The sequence below is a fragment of the Mixophyes fleayi genome, chromosome 6, assembly GCF_038048845.1.
Source record: "Mixophyes fleayi isolate aMixFle1 chromosome 6, aMixFle1.hap1, whole genome shotgun sequence".
Taxonomy (NCBI): Eukaryota; Metazoa; Chordata; class Amphibia; order Anura; family Limnodynastidae; genus Mixophyes; species Mixophyes fleayi.
The window spans coordinates 224004213-224027287 of NC_134407.1; the positions used below are offsets into that span (position 1 = coordinate 224004213).

General features: G+C 43.1%; 2 protein-coding genes across 3 annotated transcripts in view; one reads left to right on the plus strand and one right to left on the minus strand.

Annotated features, from left to right (window-relative positions):
• The window catches only part of LOC142160132 (uncharacterized), a 187585-nt gene that overhangs the window by 89541 nt on the left and 74969 nt on the right, over positions 1 to 23075 (minus strand). The window lies entirely within an intron of this gene.
• LOC142160106 (uncharacterized) lies at positions 7439 to 20001 on the plus strand. 2 transcript variants are annotated; one of them, XM_075215059.1, is made up of 7 exons: positions 7439 to 8436; positions 10823 to 10902; positions 11020 to 11117; positions 11274 to 11385; positions 13150 to 13247; positions 13399 to 13510; positions 17088 to 20001. In XM_075215059.1, the coding sequence occupies exons 2-7, from the start codon at positions 10839 to 10841 to the stop codon at positions 18437 to 18439; spliced, it is 1836 nt and encodes a 611-aa protein (XP_075071160.1). In that variant the 5' UTR covers positions 7439 to 8436; positions 10823 to 10838; the 3' UTR covers positions 18440 to 20001. The 2 variants fall into 2 exon arrangements, with proteins under 2 accessions (XP_075071160.1, XP_075071161.1); XM_075215060.1 differs by having other exon boundaries at positions 17091 to 20001.

A 23075-nucleotide genomic window follows, 5' to 3' on the forward strand; every position in this document is an offset into this window, starting at 1 on the left:
CCGGTTAGTGTGAGACACCCAGCAGCCATCCCTGTGTGTCAGGAGGATTGAGCAGGACCCAGAGCCCCATCACGGTGCCTCCACCTCACTCACTGATACATGAGAGAGACAATAACCAGAAGATCCTGGAACTGACCAACAAGATCATTCAGCTGCTGACTGAGAGGTGACTGCTGGGAATGGGACATTATACAGTAACACCAGGGGATGTGTCTGGGTGATGACCATTGTGTGTGTCAGGTTCCTATAAGGTGGATGATGTCACTGTCTATTTCTCCATGCAGGAGGGGGAGTATATATAGGAGGACACAAGGGTCTGTACAAGTCCCCCTCCCCCTCGCACAGGCTAGTCCCCCTCCCCCTCGCACAGGCTGGTCCCCCTCCCCCTCGCACAGGCTAGTCCCCCTCCCCCTCGCACAGGCTGGTCCCCCTCGCACAGGCTAGTCCCCCTCGCACAGGCTGGTCCCCCTCGCACAGGCTAGTCCCCCTCGCTCAGGCATGCTTCTCACACAGGCTGGTCCCCCTCCCCCTCCCCCTCGCTCAGGCTGGTCCCCCTCGCTCAGGCATGCTATTGTTTGCAGGCCTACATTCCTACGTACACATGCTCTCCTCAAATATATCATCTTACACACACACATGCAGATGCATGCTCATCTATCTCCCTCTTAAACACATCCTCTTTGCACACATACATAAATGCATCCTACTTAAACACACACACATGTACTTGCTTAAACACACTTTCTTCATAAATGCTTCTCCCTTTCTCTTTCAATACACAAAGAGCAATGACTGATAATACACTCATATTATTTGCCTTCCAGCATGCACACTAGTGTGTGTGTACTGTACACACACACACACACACACACACACACACAGGAAACATCCACTTCTGATAATTACAAAAAATGTTAAACCACTTTCCATACTGCTCTTATTTCCAAAATGTTTAAATGAAAACTTGTTTAGTTTCATGAACACTTGACTTGCACTACGTGTCCTTGACGATGAGATCCCCAACCTGTGAGACTGTCATCTGTTATTAAAATGGTCCACTCTGGCTCCAGAAGAGACATTTCTTTTCTTCTTAACTTTGGGATTAACCACACCCTGATCGACTGTCTGGTGGTTTTGTACAGTGTAATAACCTGGTTCAGGGAGCTCCTTTTGTAATTTAATTTCTTTATCAGTTCCAACTGAAGATGTCCAGCAACTTATTAAGTCTCTTCAAATCCAGGATTGTGCAAAAGGTCTTTCTGGCCAGGTCTGAGTCTGAAGTAAAACCTTGTGCCTTCTTGAACTATTGGAACAAGAGAGATTGCATGAGGCTTTATCAAAGTTTGAAGACTGTTTCATAGAGCTATTAACTTTGCCTTGGCAGATGGGATCCTTCACTGAACAAAAATATTTATTTTTTGGACACCAATGAAACTATTTTGTACCCATTGTTTTTTACAATATTTAACACCCACTGATCTGTGATACCTTTCTGCATAATACCAATGCTTGTCAGCATGTGCAATCTACTAGTTTTCCTTGGATATTTGTATAAAGATCACCCCATAATCTAAGTGCTCTCGTCATAGCCACGCCAGACCTTAGAGCAATTCCATAAGAAATATGTGACTACTTATAGCAACTCTCTATCTTCCTATTCATGTGAGCTCCAAGCTGACCTCAATCTTCAATAGGACTGGTAGTTTTAGATGACATACCTGCTACTGTGATATCTACTTTAGGAGTTACACTCCACTTATCGGCCTCCTATCATCAAAGGGGCACATAAGGTCCAGACAATTTAAGGTAGGTTGATGCTTATCCACCTGTGTCCATTCCTTCACAATAATTTCCTTTACCACCTGATTTACATTACCTATTACCCACTTCAATGAAAGATGGTTGGCTTTCTGTGGAAGGATGTTTTTGATTCATATCATTTGATCTATAAATATGCTTCAATAAATTTCTATTTTTTCCAGATTAAACATTCTGAGAGACTCCTTGATTTCCCAGACTCGTTACTAGACGAGTCCTCCAAATCTGCTGGGGAATCACTATATGATTACACACACACATGTCCTCCAAATCTATGCTTCTGTGAGACCTTGGTCTATGTAACCCCTGCAGAGCACACAGATCTTCCTTAGTAGCAAACGCCTCTGTTATCCAATCTATAAGTTCCTTATACTGCACATTTGCCTTTTCCCCATTGATTGTGAACTACATACAGCACAAAACATTCCTTCCGCTCTCTTCATAAGAGGCTTGTCACAGGCTCCACATACTCTCTATATCTTACTATTCTCCCTCTATCCGGTCTCTACAAGAGTACTGAAGAGAAGCCAAAGTACCAACTAGAAAAAATGTGTGGGCCAAGCATGTGCATTTTGAGAAACATCTTTGCTTTTTGTAACTTTTACTCTCTAAATTTAAGACATCTAAATAAATATCTGTATGAGAATTAATGTTAGTTTTATTTAAATGACTGATTCCTTCCCCCTTATTTTATGAAACATAGACATTGGGCTGCTACAGGGAAGGGTTTGTACATGACAGAAGCAGGGGTTGTGTGTGACGTCACTTCTGTTAAACATATAATCTCCACAAAGTAAAAAACAAACAGCAAAACTAAATTAAAACATTTACAGGGTGTGCCAAGTTATCCTTTGTGATAACCAAGAAATCCAGACATAGTAACATAGTTGATGAGGTTGAAAAAAAGACACCAGTCCTTTAAGTTCAAACTATTTTGGATTTCCAGCGATTCCTCACTTATATTTTAAATTGATCCAGATTATGCAACTACCAATCTGTCTCAATCGGGAAAAATCCCCCCAGACCCGATATTGCAGTCCTATTTTTACCGAATATCCACTACAATCCATCATTTTAATTAACGGTCGTATCCCTGAATACACTTTTCCGCTAAAAATGTGTCTAACCCTTTCTTAAACATATCTATTGAATCTGCCATCACAACCTTCCCTGGCAGTTAATTCCATATCTTGACTGCCCTTACTGTAAAGAACCCCTTCCTCTGCTGGTTGTGAAATTTCCTCTCCTCTAACCTTAGGGGATGACCACGTGTCCTGTGTATAGTCCTTGGAGTAAAACGTTCCCATGAAAGTTCTCTCTATTGACCATCAATGTATTTGTACATAGTAATCATATCTCCCCTTAGGCGCCTCTTTTCTAAAGTAAACATGCCTAAACTGGCTAACCTTTCCTCATAACTTAATGACTCCATACCCTTTATCAATTTTGTCGCCCTTCTCTGAACCCTTTCTAGTTCCAAATGATCTTTTTTATAGAGTGGTGCCCAGAACTGTACTCCATCAAGATGAGATCTTACCAACGATTTATACAGTGGCAAAATTACACTGTCTTTCGTTTCATCTATGCCCCTTTTTATGCATGCCAATAGTTTATTTGCCCTTGCAGCTGCTGCTTGACATTGAGCACTATTGCTAAGTCTACTGTCTACGAGCACTCCCAAATCCTTTTCATTTATAGATTCCCCTAAATTAATCTCATTTAATTTATAGATTGCGTTCTTGTTTTTGATCCGTAAATGCATAACCTTACATTTATCTGTGTTAAACCTCATATTACATTTGGCCGCTCATGGTAGCTTGTTTACCGATTCCCACACAAGTGCCACTGACTGTGACAGGATGGCCCTCCTATGCCACCCTGTCCATATTGCTGGGGACTGGCTGGGCTTGTCTTCCAATCGTCCCCTTTTTTTATCCCATATGCGTCCCTGTAACCGAAGTAGGAGGAGCCTGGCGCCCCAGTAGGCTCCTTCACCAGCACCTGGAACCAGGTCCTTCTTGGTAACTCTTGTTGCTAGTGTACCCCCTCCTTCCTGGGCACCTGGGCTGATACCTCTGACTTCCCGTCTTCAGATCAGGGTTGCTGTGGATGGCCCCCCTGGCCTATCACACTGGCCAGAGCTGCAGGGTAGCGAGCAGGGCATTGGTACTGGATGATGGGTCCCAACCTCAGAACAGCCGGATAATGGATTGGATTGGTCTAATCTATAGGTCACATGAATTAAAGTAGGTAAGTAGGCATTAAAGCAGGATCTTGAAGCAGTGATGTCTTCAAGTAGTCCTTAGAGGGACAGTTACACACTAGTTTGAGGTACTAGTGATATCCAGAAGTTACAGATGGAATGATACATTACATGGTAAATACATATACAGATTCTGACACACATGTTGGCATGGGCCAACCCAGCCCCCTGATCCCAACTAGCACCGCAATGTCTGCGATATTATATTCAATAATTAGCATCAGGATGCAATATGTCCTCTAACCTTGGACGTAACGCAGTTTTATACTTTTACAAATTTTATACCAATCTGTGATTTCCTAAAACTTCCTAGTTGTATTGTTCAGAGGTTTCCTAGTTAACAAGACAGGATAACTGGTAACGACTTCCTGCTGTGTATTAAAGTGTTGTTCACTCACAGATGAAAAGGGTCTAGAAAAGTTACATAACCAAATCATGACATACTATCTCAGAAGTTGCAAACCAAATTTCCTCCAACATTTGCCTATTGTATCAGAAATCAGTTTTTCTTTGAGATCCAGCTATACTGACTGATTAGCCCAGATCATGGGCACTGAATACATTTATCTCCTCTTAGCTACATTATTATTATTATTATCGTTTATTTGTAAGGCGCCGCATGGTTTCCGCAGCGCCGTACACAGTACAAACAGTAGACCACACAGGGTAAAACAGTACAGAACATTAAACATAAAATACCAATACTTCAGAAACTCTGGGCAGGCAAATACAGTAGAGACGGAGCGGAAGAACAGGTATGGAGACAGGAGGAAAGAGGGCCCTGCTCATACGAGCTTACATCCTAAGGGAGGGTGGACAGAATCAGGCACAGAAGGGAGCCAGTGAGGCAAAGGGGAGAACCGAAGAGATGAGAGGTTAAGTGGATGGTTGGTAGGCCTTAAGGAACAAGTGAGTTTTAAGTGCCCGTTTGAGGGAGCACAGGTTGGGTGAGAGACGGATGGAGCGAGGGAGGTCGTTCCAGTGAAGGGGGGCAGCGCGAGAGAAGTCTTGGATTCTAGAGTGGGAAGTGGTGATCAGAGTGGAGGAGAGTCTGCGATTATTGGCTGAGCGCAGGGAGCGGGCAGGAGTGTAAATTGAGAGGAGGTTAGAGATATAAGGGGCAGTAGACTGGGAGAGAGCCTTGTAAGTGGTGGTAAGGAGTTTGAAAAGGATTCTATAGGGGAAGGGGAGGCAGAGGAGGAGCGGCGTGAGAGGAAGATGAGTCTCGCAGCCGCATTGAGTATAGAGCGGAGGGGGGCAAGGTGGGAGCAGGGGAGGCCAGTAAGGATGAGGTTGCAATAGTCGAGGCGGGAGATGATGAGAGCATGGATGATAGTTTTGGTGGCATCTTGAGAGAGGAAGGGACGGATGCGGGCAATGTTACGGAGTTGGAAGCGACAGGCTTGGGCGAGGGATTGGATGTGGGGGGCAAAAGAGAGAGAGGAGTCAAGAGTGACTCCCAGGCAGCGGAGTTGGGTGACAGAGGAGATAGTGGAGTTGTTAACAACAATGGAGAGGTCATGGTGGTAAGGGAATCTGGGTGGGGGAAAGACAATGAGTTCAGTTTTGGAGATGTTAATTTTAAGAAAGCGTGAGGACATCCAGGAGGAGATGGCTGAGAGGCAGTCAGTTACACGAGAGAGGATGGAGGAGGAAAGATTAGGAGAAGAGATGACATTAGGTCACTTCACTGACATACACACAGACACACGTCCTAAATACAATAACCCAGGTGCAGCTGAGCACAGTCCCCTTCCTATCCAGTATTATCACATTGACTTATAGAGTTGCAGATCTTGGTGCACATCAGTCCTTGCAAACTCTATTGTTTATAAAATTTCAGCAGGAGTTTATTGTGTGAATAGTCCAACGCTCTCTTATTGACGTCCCTGTCGTACACAATCCCAATCCCTGTGGTTTTTCCACAAGAAGAAAATGTAACTATAAAATAGTAGCAGATATAAATCACAAGTGGAGGTGATGGACTAGATCTAGATATCCTCTGAGAGGCAGACTCCCTGGAGACCTCCTCAGACCTATATTAGATGCTCAGCAGTCACCATATGACCAGTCCCCTCCACTAGTGATAGCCGGTGTCACTGCTGAGTGGTCTCTACTGTGATGCTCCATCAATGGGACCCTATAAAGGGATAAACATCTGAGTGTGACCAATGTCAGAGCCCCACCAGAAGCTTATATGTAGTGTATGGCCAGGAAGCCTCAGATGTCACCTATCATATAGTAACTGTGGTTCTGTGTCCTCAGCTTGGTGCTCTTATTACTACTGGTCTGTGTATAGTCCAGTGGGATCTGTGTCCTGAGGTATCTATGTAGGTGCCACTGCCAGCCACTGCCTCTGACCCGGAACATGTTACACAGCTGGTCTGTGCGTTCCACCGGCTTCCTGTCTGTGCGTTCCATCCGGCTTCCGGTCTGTGCGTTCCACTCGGCTTCTTGTTTGTGCGTTCCACTCGGCTTCCGGTCTGTGCGTTCCACTCGGCTTCCTGTCTGTGCGTTCCACCCGGCTTCCTGTCTGTGCGGTCCACCCGGCTTCCGGTCTGTGCGTTCCACCCGGCTTCCTGTCTGTGCGTTCCACCTGATCTCCTCTTTGTAGAGATTCAAAGATCATATTTTTTTTTCTGCGATATCAACTTCCGGGTGAGCAGGAAGAAGCAGAGCGGAAGCGTTGTTGTGTCTCATAGCAGGTATTCATATTATTATATTAGTACACAGTTGTAACAGACTGTAGCGCCATGTTATTGTAGAAGAGGTGGAGCAGACTCTACTATCCTGTGTATTCTCCCTCCCACCCCTGTGCCCCTCTCCCCATGTCTTTACTCCTTCTGCCCTCCTCTGTACTCTCCCTCCCACCCCTGTGCTCCCTGTTCTCCTCTCCCCATGTCTTTACCCCTTCTGCTCTCCTGTGTACTCTCCCTCCCACCCCTGTGCTCCTGTTATCCTCTCCCCATGTCTATACCCCTTCTGCTCTCCTGTGTACTCTCCCTCCCACCCCTGTGCTCCCTGTTCTCCTCTCCCCATGTCTTTACCCCTTCTGCTCTCCTGTGTACTCCCCCTCCCACCCCTGTGCCCCCTGTTATCCTCTCCCCATATCTATACCCCTTCTGCTCTCCTGTGTACTCTCCCTCCCACCCCTGTGCTCCCTGTTCTCCTCTCCCCATGTCTATACCCCTTCTGCTCTCCTGTGTACTCCCCCTCCCACCCCTGTGCTCCTGTTATCCTCTCCCCATGTCTTTACACCTTCTGCTCTCCTGTGTACTCTCCCTCCCACCCCTGTGCTCCCTGTTCTCCTCTTCCCATGTCTTTAACCCTTCTGCTCTCCGCTGTACTCTACCTCCCACCCCTGTGCTCCCTGTTCTCCTCTCCCCATGTCTTTACCCCTTCTGCTCTCCTGTGTACTCTCCCTCCCACCCCTGTGCTCCCTGTTCTCCTCTCCCCATGTCTTTACCCCCTTCTGCTCTCCTGTGTACTCTCCCTCCCACCCCTGTGCCCCCTGTTCTCCTCTCCCCATGTCTTTAACCCTTCTGCTCTCCGCTGTACTCTCCCTCCCACCCCTGTGCCCCCTGTTCTCCTCTCCCCATGTCTTTACCCCTTCTGCTCTCCTGTGTACTCTCCCTCCCACCCCTGTGCCCCCTGTTCTCTTCTCCTGAAGTAATAATAAATCTGAATGTACACACATAAGGAGGCTTTCTATTTGCCCAGACCCTTCACTAGTGAGAGCGTAGAGACCACACAGCTCCCTCACTCAGCAATGTGCTTGGCGCTGCGGTTCTCCATGAACTGTGTGCATTGGCACAACATAAAACGGGATCTCCTGCCATCTCCCTCAGTGACTGGCACCTACACATTATATCACCACTTACTTCCTCGCAGTGCAGACAATCAGAATATCCTATAGGTGGGGTTGTAGGACTTTGCAGCTAATTATGCTTTTCCAAGCATAATATAGAGCTGTCCTTACATTACTATTGAATGTTATTTGTGCCGAAACCTACCTCATATATGTGATGCAGATGATAAGATCTCCATGTGTGGTAGACATCTATTGCTGCTGCTAGTGTCGCTGAGCTGGAGCTGCGTTGGGGAGAAAGGACACAGTCAGGAGTGAATCATGAGAAGACATGGAAGGGGAGTGTCTGCCGTATCCAGGGTGTGACAAGGACCTCTGAGGGCACATTTGAGATGTGATGAGGCTCCTGACCGGTCTGCAGTAATATGATTTGCTATGTGCTCACATTAATGAGAAATCAGCACCAGAAAACTCGTTGCACAAAGTGAGTTGCAGCCTCTGATGGAAAGTGTCTCTGTCACCTCACCGACATCAGCACTCAGGGCAGGTGTGTACATATGGGGGCTGCCTATTGCCCAGACCACCCTCCTTCCAATCACATGATTGTCGGTTATACCACTGATGTACCACTGGGTGTTCCCAGCCTCATCCTGACCACTGGGTGTTCCCAGCCTCATCCTGACTTCCACACAGCAGCAATTGGCCAATTAGGAGACCCCCTCTCACACAGGATGGGGCTGGAGGGGAGCTGCACATGGGGCACACACTATCCTTTCATCTCCCAGAATGTAAACTTGATATTTTCCATTGAGTGCAAGTTCCTCTCTCTTTTTCTGTAATTGTACCCTGTACATTGTGGCTTGATATTACCCTTGTGAAGATACGTGGTTCCCAAATCACTCAGACACGTATTAGAGGAAAAATAGAAGGATGATTTATTCTGCAGAATAGGATTAAATAGAGCACGGCCCCATAACGATAGCAGGTCCAACAAGTGAGGAAATCAGTTCAAATTAATCCAGTGAGATATGTTTTACAGCAACTCTGGCAGAGCATCACCTCTTGGCCAAAAGTTAGTCACACATGTGTCCATCTCCCAGGATAGCCTCTTTTATCACCACTTAATCCCACCTTGGGATCTGCCTGTCATGGGGAGTTGCAAAAGGTCTTGATTGGTGGGCTGCTTACACTATCCAGCCTCCTCCCCTCCCTACCTCCCCAGGTGTCTTCCCTCAGGTGACCCCTGCTGGGTCTGGCTCCTAGCTGTGAGATGACTAGTGGACAAAAGGGAGCAAACAGAAATAACAATGACAGCTTAATTCACTCAACTCCTGAGTGTTCCCTGTGGAGGTGGAATTTAACCCCTTAAGTACTTTTCCAAGGAAATGTTATAGTTATATCACTGATAACAACATGGCTAAAAAGTGCAATTAAGGGGTTGTAACACCATACACCATGCCTGTTGCTTTACAACTCTGATGTAAACCTACTCTTCCTGGTCTCCTTCCACTGGGACCCTCAAAGTCTGATCTATTTACATCTTCATGCTTCTGTTATGGAGACGGTGGACAGTTTGCAGGATGATGTTGAATATAAAAGCAGCACCAGACTGGATAGATACCTGGTCATCAGGAGTCACTGTGCTCTCCAACACAGAGGCTGTTATACAATGGGTACCCCCCTCTTTACCAGACAGTGGAGATTAATCACCATGATATCTGGACATCTTGAGTTGCCCCAGATGTATCAGTTACAGATCACTGTATATCAGATGTGTTTAATATGGTTGTGATCAGTGTGTATCAGGTGTGTGATATCACTGTGACCTGTGTATAGTGATCAGTGTGTATCAGGTGTGTGATATCAGTGTGATCTGTGTATAGTGATCAGTGTGTATCAGGTGTGTGATATCAGTGTGACCTGTGTATAGTGATCAGTGTGTATCAGGTGTGTGATATCATTGTGACCTGTGTATAGTGATCAGTGTGTATTAGGTGTGTGATATCACTGTGACCTGTGTATAGTGATCAGTGTGTAAACATACAAAGGACACCTATTATTGGTGGACTTGTTATGTTGAATCACTATATACTGATATCCCCCTATGCTTTGGGGATAGCTGCAGTGAATTATTTCCTTTTAAAAGAAATTGTACTTCAGAGAGACATTTATATGGGTGTTGATTTGCTTCATCTTATCACATAATTTATCTTTTATTTGATAAATGTTGTTAATTACAGACACTTTGTATGGCCATGGGCACCAGATTTGCCCCTAGTTTGGCCAATCTGTACATGGGTCTACATGTAGAACAATTTATTCAGAATGGCCCCTTTGTGAGGAATTTAGTCTACTATGTTCAATGATTTAATATTTATATGTAATAGGCATCATTATTCAAATCACTTTGTAGATGTTGCATGGTTCATTTTCATTTACACGGAGGTCATCTTTAACATTTTTAATTTTATATTCTGAACATGTTTGTCTTCATAAAAATTATAAGTGATAGTTTCCTTTGTTCTTCTCTATATTCCTTCACCATAGCCCCCATGTGCACAGCTCTGTGCCCACACTATACACAACAATTTGTAGTGACCTTAGAATGTTTCCTCCATTTTAATGTTTATTCTTCCTGTGATCCTGTCCGCTCGCCTATATACAGGAAACTGACAGGGGTGGTATTTGTGTGATAGACCCTTCTTGTATATTATATAAAATTGATCCATAAAAGAGCAATCCCATATAGGTGCAGTTTACTTAAGCTTTTAATTGATGATCCTGGAACTCACCAACAAGATCATTCAGCTGCTGACTGGAGAGGTGACTGCTGGGAATGGAACATTATACAGTAACACTGGGTGATGACTGTATCATTGTGTGTGTCAGGTTCCTATAAGGTGGATGATGTCACTATCTATTTCTCCATGCAGGAGGGGGAGTATTTAGATGGACACAAAGGGTCTGTACAAGGACGTGATGATGGAGGATCACCAGCCCCTCACATCACTGGGTAAGAGGATACTTTCATTTATTGTAGAGGAGAGAGCAGTTTTAAGGGCCATCAATATACACATTATCTGGTCATCACCTATAAACAATGTATTCAGTCACTGTGTGTCTCCTACAGATGGATCCAGTAACAGAAATACCCCAGAGAGATGTCCTCATCCTCTTTATTCACAGGATTGGACAGAGGAAAATCACAGTGTCCCACAGGAGTATCAGGTAGATGGAAATTACCGAAATACCAGAGCAACATTTCACTATATGATCTGTATAGAAGCTGTGTATGTCTTATACACTGATATTCTATAGTTTAATCTCAAAAAACGACATTAGACATTATTAAAGTGCTACTTTATTGTTTTGTGGGTTATATAGGGTGAAGATCTGAGTAATATTAAGGTAGACGATATAGAAGGAGAAGAAGAGATGTATGTGAGGGGTGATCAGCAGTGTAAGGAGGAGGAAATCCCTACAGATATCAGCACAGGTGAGTGATAATACTTATTCACATAATATCATTGTGCTACCAGCCTAGAGATCTGACCAGTCTCCTCCTCCTTCCCATACATCAGTTCAAGGAAAGTCACCGTACTCTTTCAATCACTGGTTAATAGGATGAGATCAATTGTGATATTACTCATTATCCTCCCTGTGCACTAATAGTTATATCTCAAAGGAGATGAATGAGGGGAAGGGAATGATCTGTAAGGTGCAGCTGGAAGAGAGAAGGATGCCCACACCATCAACTGGATGGTCACCAGGCCTGGTGGATGGGTGAAGGAGAGGTCCTCGTAGGAGAGGACTGGAGGCAAGTTTCAGAGATTGAGTGTAGGTTAAGGGAGCTAGAGATGAAAATGTCATGGATGGAGGCCAGTTTGTTGCAAACTGTCCTGGCATTCCAGAGGACACAGGAAAAATGGATGAGATATGTGGATAAGGTTGGTGAGATTGGTGGTGGGTATAGCAGGGCAAGGTTTTGGTGAGAACTGGACAGAGCCAGGGGTTAGTGAAGGGGCAAGGTATTGTGAGAGAGGTGGGAGTCGATGGAGGTGGGAGATGAGGATGCGTGCGGAGTAGGCCACAAGTGCGGGTAATGGGACATTTGGGGGGTATTAAACCATGGGATCCAGAGGGTAAGTACACTGTGCAGGAGAAAGGGCAGGGAAACGGAAGTGGAATGATGAGGAAGAGAAAGTGAGTGGGGAAGAGGTGAAATGAGAACCATTGGTGAAGGGAAGCATAGGAAGCAGATAATGGACTATTCTTCAATCAACATATCAAGCAGTATTCCATCTGCATTGATCATATTAGAGGGTGTGCTCTCTATTTATTAACAATGATATATTAACTAATAGACCAGTATGCTGTACATAGAGGCCCTCCAGTCCACTAATTTCAATTCTTTTCTAAAAACATTATGTATGATTGAATTGTCATTAAATTACGTTTTTATTATGTACAGGCAATCAGTAAAATACTTGAGCACACAGATATCATGTGACCTCTCCTAACTTTTTACTGTATATTACCTACTCATACTGATGCAGATCTTCTTATACAGCATCTGGTACAATTGCCTGGTAGGTGTAATATGATTAAAATTACAGCTTTTCTACGGCCTCTTTGCATTTCCCAGATGGTTCCATATCTGGTCCCCTTATATTGTCTTCCTCTTTTTTTTTATTATATGATTAGTTGATGCATTTTCTGTCCTCTCTCCTGAACAAGAAACTGTTTTCCCATCCACGGGCTCATTTTGAGATTGTATGTATGTGATCAGACATACATCTATGGTATGTTTGGTGATTCCACTGTTGATATCCTGCCAGATTGTGTTAGAAAGTGGGGACAAGTTTTTGGGCAAAAAACTTTTCAGATACACGATGGTCTGATATGATCTTAGAGCATTACTGATACACAATGCCTGTATCAGGAGTAAGGTGGAAGAGGCTGGGTACAAACTTCTATCCAGATGGTTCAATTTGGGACTATCCTAATATCAAATTCTAATGGTAGACATTAATTCCCTTATTTAATGGGGTTACTGGCGTTGATATTTCCCATTAATATACCCTGTTTATTATTGTGTAACTTTATTGTTGTAGAATACATGCCTCCTTATATACTTAGTAAATGTAGCGTATAGAGTCATTTCTGCTTTCCCTATCAAACTATTAGTTGCTTATATAAATGTACACACATCACCTGATAATCAAATACAATGTATTCAGTCACTGTGTGTCTCCTACAGATGGATCCAGTAACAGAAATACCCCAGAGAGATGTCCTCGTCCTCTTTATTCACAGGGTTGTACAGAGGAAATTCACAGTGTCCCACAGGAGTATCAGGTAGATGGGATTTAACGTCTCAATAAATATCAAAATAACCAAGGTGACTTTTCACTATATGATCTGTAGAGCAGCTGTGTATGTTTTATGTAATGATTAGTGAAATCAGACATTATTAATTTATTATTTTATTGTTTTATGGGTTGTCTAGGATGAAGATCTGACTGATATTAAGATAGAAGTTATAGAGGGAGAAGAAGAGACGTATGTGAGGGGTGATCAGCAGTGTAAGGAGGAGGAAATCCCTACAGATATCAGCACAGGTCAGTAATAAACACTTATTACAGAAAAGAGTCACATATTCTCCTTGTTCAGTCACTACAACAATCTCTTATATTCTACACCCTCCTCTGTCAGTACAAACTAATGATGAACAAGTATCTGCCCAGTGGGAGTGTCAGGAGCCATCAGCCCCTATTAGACTCCTGCTCTCCTCCTCACATCATATCATTGTGCTACCAGCCCAGAGATCTGACCAGTCTCCTCCCCACACTCTGGTGATTCTCATACATCAGGAGCCATCAGCCCCTATTAGACTCCTGCTCTCCTCCTCACCTCATATCATTGTGCTACCAGCACAGAGATCTGACCAGTCTCCTCCCCACACTCTCTGGTGATTCTCATACATCAGGAGCCATCAGCCCCTATTAGACTCCTGCTCTCCTCCTCACATCACATCATTGTGCTACCAGCCCAGAGATCTGACCAGTCTCCTCCCCACACTCTGGTAATTCTCATACATCAGGAGCCATCAGCCCCTATTAGACTCCTGCTCTCCTCCTCACCTCATATCATTGTGTTACCAGCCCAGAGATCTGACCAGTCTCCTCCCCACACTCTCTGGTGATTCTCATACATCAGGAGCCATCAGCCCCTATTAGACTCCTGCTCTTCTCCTCACATCATATCATTGTGCTACCAGCCCAGAGATCTGACCAGTCTCCTCCTCACACTCTCTGGTGATTCTCATACATCAGGAGCCATCAGCCCCTATTAGACTCCTGCTCTTCTCCTCACATCATATCATTGTGCTACCAGCCCAGAGATCTGACCAGTCTCCTCCTCACACTCTCTGGTGATTCTCATACATCAGGAGCCATCAGCCCCTATTAGACTCCTGCTCTCCTCCTCACATCATATCATTGTGCTACCAGCCAAGAGATCTGACCAGTCTCCTCCCCACACTCTCTGGTGATTCTCATACATCAGGAGGCATCAGCCCCTATTAGGCTCCTGCTCTCCTCCTCACATCATATCATTGTGCTACCAGCCCAGAGATCTGACCAGTCTCCTCCCCACACTCTGGTGATTCTCATACATCAGGAGCCATCAGCCCCTATTAGACTCTCACACTCCTCCTCACATCATATCATTGTGCTACCAGCCCAGAGATCTGACCAGTCTCCTCCTCACACTCTCTGGTGATTCTCATACATCAGGAGCCATCAGCCCCTATTAGACTCCTGCTCTCCTCCTCACATCATATCATTGTGCTACCAGCCCAGAGATCTGACCAGTCTCCTCCTCACACTCTGGTGATTCTCATACATCAGGTCCCATCAGCCCCTATTAGACTCCTGCTCTCCTCCTCACATCATATCATTGTGCTACCAGCCCAGAGATCTGACCAGTCTCCTCCTCACACTCTGGTGATTCTCATACATCAGGTCCCATCAGCCCCTATTAGACTCCTGCTCTCCTCCTCACATCACATCATTGTGCTACCAGCCCAGAGATCTGACCAGTCTCCTCCTCACACTCTGGTGATTCTCATACATCAGGTCCCATCAGCCCCTATTAGACTCCTGCTCTCCTCCTCACATCATATCATTGTGCTACCAGCCCAGAGATCTGACCAGTCTCCTCCTCACACTCTGGTGATTCTCATACATCAGGTCCCATCAGCCCCTATTAGACTCCTGCTCTCCTCCTCACATCATATCATTGTGCTACCAGCCCAGAGATCTGACCAGTCTCCTCCTCACACTCTGGTGATTCTCATACATCAGGTCCCATCAGCCCCTATTAGACTCCTGCTCTCCTCCTCACATCATATCATTGTGCTACCAGCCCAGAGATCTGACCAGTCTCCTCCTCACACTCTGGTGATTCTCATACATCAGGTCCCATCAGCCCCTATTAGACTCCTGCTCTCCTCCTAACATCATATCATTGTGCTACCAGCCCAGAGATCTGACCAGTCTCCTCCCCACACTCTCTGGTGATTCTCATACATCAGGAGCCATCAGCCCCTATTAGACTCCTGCTCTCCTCCTCACATCATATCATTGTGCTACCAGCCCAGAGATCTGACCAGTCTCCTCCCCACACTCTCTGGTGATTCTCATACATCAGGAGCCATCAGCCCCTATTAGACTCCTGCTCTCCTCCTCACATCATATCATTGTGCTACCAGCCCAGAGATCTGACCAGTCTCCTCCCCACACTCTCTGGTGATTCTCATACATCAGGAGCCATCAGCCCCTATTAGACTCCTGCTCTCCTCCTAACATCATATCATTGTGCTACCAGCCCAGAGATCTGACCAGTCTCCTCCCCACACTCTCTGGTGATTCTCATACATCAGGAGCCATCAGCCCCTATTAGACTCCTGCTCTCCTCCTCACATTATATCATTGTGCTACCAGCCCAGAGATCTGATCTGTTTCCTCCTCACGCTGTAATGTTTGTAATACATCAGTACATTGGATGTCACCACTGTGGTTCCATCACTGATCAATGGGTTGAGATCCCGCCATTACCAGTGATCATCCCTGTGTATTAATGCCGAAATATTTCATTAGTTTTATGTGTGTATATAAACACAGCAATAGTAAAGCAAAATAGCAGCTGATATCACTAAGCAAACACAGAATTATATCCACACACCAGTCGATGCACAATAGCTCTCTCCCATTCTCTGATTGGATAGTATGTACTGTTGCTCTTCTTCTGATCTGTCTTTGTATCCTGCTCTGCCCTATATTTTCTTCCAATTATTGCTCAACTGTGCCCTGCTCTTTTTTCTTTCTATGTCCTGATGCTCTCGTCCCCTCTGTGCTGTCGTCATTCTGTGCTGCTGTTTCCTACTATACTGGTCTGTCCTGCTCTCTCTGTGCTTGTCTACATCAAAGCCTTAGGGCTAGATTTACTAAGCTGCGAGTTTGAAAAAGTGGGGATGTTGCCTATAGCAACCAATCAGATTCTAGCTTTCATTTTGTAGAAGGTACTAAATAAATGAAAGCTAGAATCTGATTAGTTGCTATAGTCAATATCCCTACTTTTTCAAACCCGCAGCTTAGTAAATCTAGCCCTTAGTCTAAATTAGTAGCCGTGGGGCTATGTTACCTGTGATTGACCAGAGGGACATAGAGAGGCTACTTCACTGTTTTCTTTTGCCACCTTGGTGTTCACCTGGAGAACTTCCAAGTAGTATAGACCCATTTATAGGACATGCTGCTAGTTTCACCCAAGTCTACTCTGCTTCCATGGCTCCAGTGTTTGTGTGTGAGGGCAGTAATTTGATAGACATTGTGGTCGGACAGTATTACTGGCTTGGGAATTGTTACTCCCCCAAAGTCTGCATTATTGGTGGAGTAGTCCAGTGTGTCTAGGCCACTTGCATGTCACTGTTACTGGATCTGTTGCTTGGTAATGCAGTTGTGTTCTATGTTAAGCCAATATTTTATATCTTAAATAAAAGTCATATAAGCTTTTTAAACACTTATAATTGTGTTCATAGTTTGCAAATTTAAAATAAAGATCTTAAACTTACTAATAGTATGAAAATTTACTGACAATGTACAAACAAGATGTCTATTTACGTACATTTATTTCCAGCAGATGGACGCAAAAGCAGGACTATTTCGAAGGAATGTCTCATTTTGTCTTCAGATTTTAAAATAGAAGATGACATTATAAAAGATTCTCCAGGAGAGTCCCCGATTACTCTAAACATTCATCCAGTATTGCACAGTGCAGATATATCATCTGATCCCTCTAATTATTATGATGGATGTTCTGTTGGTAACTTAGATATTGTTACACACAGTACAACTCGTACAGGGAATACATTCTTTGCCTGTTGTGAATGTGGTAAAAGTTTTATACATCAGTCACTCTTTCTTAGGCATCAGAGAACTCACACAGGAGAGAAACCATTTCCATGTTCTGAATGTGGGAAATGTTTTACAACAAAATCCAAACTTATTAGACATCAAAGAAAGCACACAGGAGAGAAACCCTTTCCATGTTCTGAATGTGGGAGGTGTTTTACGCAGAAATCATGTCTTGTTAAACATCAGAGAACTCACACCGATGATAAACCATTTCCATGCTCGGAGTGTGGGAAATGTTTTACACATAAATCTGGTCTTGTTGAACATCAGAGAACTCACACAGGTGAGAAACAGTTTCCATGTTTGGGGTGTGGGAAATGGTATCCACATAAATCAGCTCTTCTTGTACATCAAAGAACTCACACAGGTGAGAAACCATTTCTGTGTTCTGAGTGTGGAAAATGTTTTACACAGAAGTCAGATCTTGTTAGACATCAGAGAACTCACACAGGTGAGAAACCATTTCCGTGTACTGAATGTGGGAAATGGTTTACGCGGAAATCAGATCTTATTGATCATCAGAGAACTCACACAGGTGAAAAACCATTTCCGTGTTCTGAGTGCGACAAATGTTTTTCACATAAATCAGCTCTTGTTGAACATCAGAGAACTCACACAGGTGAGAAACCTTTCCCATGTTCTGAGTGTGGAAAATGCTTTACAAATAAATCACATCTTGTTAAACATCAGGTTACTCACACAGGTGAAAAACCATTCCCATGTTCTGAGTGTGGGAAATGTTTTACACAGAAATCAGGTCTTGTTGAACATCAGAGACTCCACACAGGTGAGAGACCATTTCCATGCAGAGAGTGTGGGAAATGTTTTACACATAAATCAGGGCTTGTTAGACATCAGAGAACTCACACAGGCGATAAACCATTCCCATGTTCTGAATGTGGGAAATGTTTTACTCAGAAATCAGGTCTTGTTGAACATCAGAAAACTCACACAGGTGAGAGACCATTTTCATGCTCTGCATGTGGGAATTGTTTTACACATAAATCAAATCTTCTTAGACATCAGAGAACTCACACTGGTGAAAAACAGTTTCCATGTTCTGAAGGGTGTTAGAAATTATTTAAATGCAAATTAGCTCTTTTCACATGTTCAAAAATTAACTTAGGAGAAAAGCCATTTTACTGAGCTGGTAAACATGAAACAGTGTTGAAGCAATTTTCTTAATCAAAAAAACTTTATTTTATAAATACAAATTCTATAAATGTACATAGTGTGTACTTATTTGATATCACTGAGTTATGGAGGACAATTTAAAGCTCCAGACACACCGTATATCAACATGTTATAATTTAATTATCATCTATAGACATAGCTGGAATGTGTGTTATAAACATCAGACTGGAGAAGATCGCTCATGTGTGGACCTTATACCAGTTTCCTTAATCTATTAGGTAGCGGCATCACTCTCCACAGTAATAACAAGATCACTTTGTTATACAGGATCCTAAGTTATCCCGGTAATGAGCTGCAGATATAATGTGGGATATGGGACAATATTACATTGTTCACACAGTAACTGAAGGTGAACAATGTTTATATAATTCTGTAATATATTATTATTTACTGAGGATCATTTACTAAGCTGCAGAAATGTGGGCCCACAGTGCAATATTGTGACTTATTCATTTATATCGGGACATGCGTGGCCTGGTGGGAAAAGATGCATCTGAAAACAAGTGTAAAACTGCTCCTTACGGGAGAAGCTAAGTGGACCCAGACTTCTATTGCCCCCACATGCGAATATTAGATGTTTAAATGAGGGTCAAAAAGGGTGGAGAGTGCATTTGTACGGAGGCTTTTCCAGTTCAGCGAGTGGGTGCATGACCTTTTTGCACCCTGGAAAGGTACATGACTGATGCTTACAGGTGGTAGAGAAGAAGCCTCGGCCTGTGTTTTAAATGAGGCACATTTACCACAAGGTACATTTAATATAAGAAAACACTTATTTGGGTATAAACCCCCATGACAGAAGCGTGACACGTAATGAATACATTCCCAATACCCCCTCACTAATGATGTAAGACAAACGTGGCTTAATGAGCAGCACTTCTGGAGAAAGATAAGGACAAGTTGACATCTATGAAGAGAGTGATTTAATATACTAGACAGGATTGTGAGACATAGTTTTTTCTCTTTTTCCATGTGCTGCTAAAAGCGGAGTATTGGTGACAATGTATTTTATATGAAATGTGTACCTTTAAGAATGCTTCACATTTTAATATGCTCAGAGATATATGTATATATTTTAGAATTTGTAAGAAGTATTGCAGAGGATGTTAGAAGCAGAAGTAAAAATGGCATTTGTAGAAGTAGCTTATTACAAATAACGTGCTACCTTCAAACTTTACCATAAGTACAACCGCAGGCTTGTCAGGAAACTGATCTTGTGATTCATCAACTGTTTTTGCACATCAACAAGTTCTTCAGAAGTACTATAAAAATGTGAACCTGGTATGCATTAAAGAGAGCAGATTCTATACAGCAGAGATGGTGCTGTGTATATTCTGTTCTCCGATCGATCGTAATGCATGCAGGAAGATTTCCTTTGATTGTGTATAAGCTCGGCCTCAATCCACGGATAGCATACGTTGGATTTGACATGGGTGTATAGTGACTAGGACAATAAATATTTAATAATTAAATTCTCTCTGGGGCTGTAATTTTTACATTTGGTCAAATATCTCCAGTTGGATGTTCCTGGTAAAAACATTATTTTTTTTCCCTTCCAGCAGCCGGATGTCTTCTACTAGATAGTAAGAACCTCTCTCGCCTTCTTTTTGGAATTAACTCATAAATTTGAGGACGTGTTTAATTGACATTGTGACAGCTGCTTTCATTTACATATTTACATACAGGATTTTTTGTGGAGATCCCACAATTTGCTATAGATGGGGCGTGTTTAGTTATGGAGGTATTGGACCTATGTGGTCTTTCTAGAGGTCTAACCTGGATGGAGACTTATTAGCAGTGTAGTTTAAGAACAGTATAAGACTACAAGCTGAAGTAAAAGAACATGCATACCCAAGATGACTAATTTCGTAAGAACACTCATAAGCAGAAAGTCATGTTAAAATTACCACTGCACTCAGATATAGTTTAGATACTGCCAACATAAATATCTCACAGGGGTATACAGTGATTTACCCTTCTTACTATAGCTGTGATTTACTAAGTGTAGTATGGACAGCGTAACACACAGTGGGGAGAGTCGTTTTATGGGCTGAGACAATACAGCCTATCAGTTCTCTAGGAACCAGTGACATCACTGAAGGACTTCATGAATCTAAAAAATGCTTAGAAGTCTTATCTGTGCTGCTCCTTCTGTGCAAAGTTAATTGTTATTTTTATTGTTCTCATAAAACCTCTTTGTGACAGGATGGACCGCCTATGCCACCCTGTCTGTTGTGTTGCTGGGGAATGCTTGGGCTTGCCTTGCCACCATCCCCTTTTCTTTATCCCAAATGTGCCCTCTAACAGCAGTATGAGGGGCTTTTGCTGCTGCCACCATTGGACTCCTTTGTGGCGTCTAGAACCACGTCCTTCTTGGTAGTTCTCGCTGTTAGACTAATCCCTTGCTGGTACACCCTCTTGCCTTCAGATCAGGGTTTCTGTGGATGACCTAATACACTGGCCAAAGCTGCAGGTAGCGGGCAGAGCGTTGGTACTGGAATGCTGGGTCCCATCCTCAGTACAGCTGGATTAGATTGGGTATAATCTGTAGGTCACAGGAATTACAGCAGGTAAGTAGGTGTCAAAACTGCTCTTTTTTATACAGTTTTGGAAACAGCCGAGCAGGGGGTGAACCAGCCCCCTTTTCTGTCCAGGCACCAAAAAGTCTGAAATATTTCATTCAAATATTAATCAGCATGTGAGATATTCTTTAAACTTGGATTTTAAATGCAGTTTATACCCAACAAAATTTACATTAATCTGTGATTTCCCACGTTACGTGCTGTTTACATTGTTCTGACATGTTTTAACACACAGGACGAAAGGTCACACAGGAAAAAGAGGTAACGGCCCCCTGCTGTGCTTTCAGGCTAATAATAAGTGTTGGACACTCACACATCAAAAGGCAATTCACCTAAATGAGGATTTCCTATCGAAGTTACTCAACAGATGTCCTCAAACATGCCTATTGCATCAAAAATCAATACCTCAGAAATCAGTACAATTCTAATACACAGTAAAAATTAGTACATTTGCAATGATATAAATTGGCGCACAGCACTAATAATTTAAATATAATTATAATTATACAATAAGTTATTTATAAGTGATCCAGCCACATTGTGTATGTATATAAATATGATTTTATTTTACTCTATATACTGCCTTCTCTAGTTTAATGCAGAAGGGGCACCTCTGTATAAATAAGCCTGGTTATTGGTAACTATTCTGAATAAGGGTGTAAATCTCAGCATTAGGGGACCTTCCACAATGTTTTCTGGCAGTATCAATCCCACCTCCAACTCCACACCTTCATTGTTACTTAGCTTTATTGTTTCATTATCAGTTCTAATTGAAGTTGTATTGTAGACCAAGGGGCGCAGCCTTTTTAGGGGTAGACCTTGGTATTTCCATGGGATCCCTATTAATAAATACCACCACGAATACAGGTGATGTTTAAACAGAAAGTGGACACTTTGTTTCTATAATGGAGATGTGGTAGAAGAGGTCTAGTTAAAGTGCCGTTGGAGAGTGTGGAAGGTGTCTGAATGTTGGAAGGGTACACAGCGGGAACTTTAGCTTTTTTAGTTTTACCCAAAAATGCTAGAATTCCGCTTCGGTGGGTTTCTTCTGGCATTTTTGTTCAAATCCATAATTCATAGGAATATACAGCAGATTGATAAAGTTATATGACAGGATTAGTAGGAATCGGTCTCATGTGATGGAGGAAACCTCACAGACACATACATTTATACACCCACAGATCATACACAATATACATCTGATATTATGGAGGAATCAGTCTCATGTGATGGAGGAAACCTCACAGACACTGACATTTATACACCCACAGATCATACACAATATACATCTACTGATATTAAGGGGGAATCAGTCTCATGTGATGGAAAAAACCTCACAGACACTGACATTTATACACCAACAGATCATACACAATATACATCTACTGATATTAAGGAGGAATCAGTCTCATGTGATGGAGGAAACCTCACAGACACTGACATTTATACACCCGCAGATCATACACAATATACATCTACTGATATTAAGGAGGAATCAGTCTTAGGTGGTGAAGGAAACCTCACAGACACTGACATTTATACATCCACAGATCATACACAATATACATCTACTGATATTAAGGAGGAATCAGTCTCATGTGATGGAGGAAACCTCACAGTCACTGACATTTATACACCCACAGATCATACACAATATACATCTACTGATATTAAGGAGGAATCAGTCTCATGTGATGGAGGAAACCTCACAGACACTGACATTTATACACCCACAGATCATACACAATATACATCTACTGATATTAAGGAGGAATCAGTCTCATGTGATGGAGGAAACCTCACAGACACTGACATTTATACATCCACAGATCATACACAATATACATCTACTCATTAAGGAGGAATCAGTCTCATGTGATGGAGGAAACCTCACAGACACTGACATTTATACATCCACAGATCATACACAATATACA

What these genes read in the sequence shown, in the direction of transcription:
- LOC142160106 (XM_075215059.1), top strand. Translation starts at nt 10,839, where the DNA reads ATGGACACAAAGGGTCTGTACAAGGACGTGATGATGGAGGATCACCAG. An exon ending in GTGTCCCACAGGAGTATCAG is followed by an intron (nt 11,118 to 11,273) that starts GTAGATGGAAAT and finishes TGGGTTATATAG; the next exon opens with GGTGAAGATCTGAGTAATAT. An exon ending in CCCTACAGATATCAGCACAG is followed by an intron (nt 11,386 to 13,149) that starts GTGAGTGATAAT and finishes TGTCTCCTACAG; the next exon opens with ATGGATCCAGTAACAGAAAT.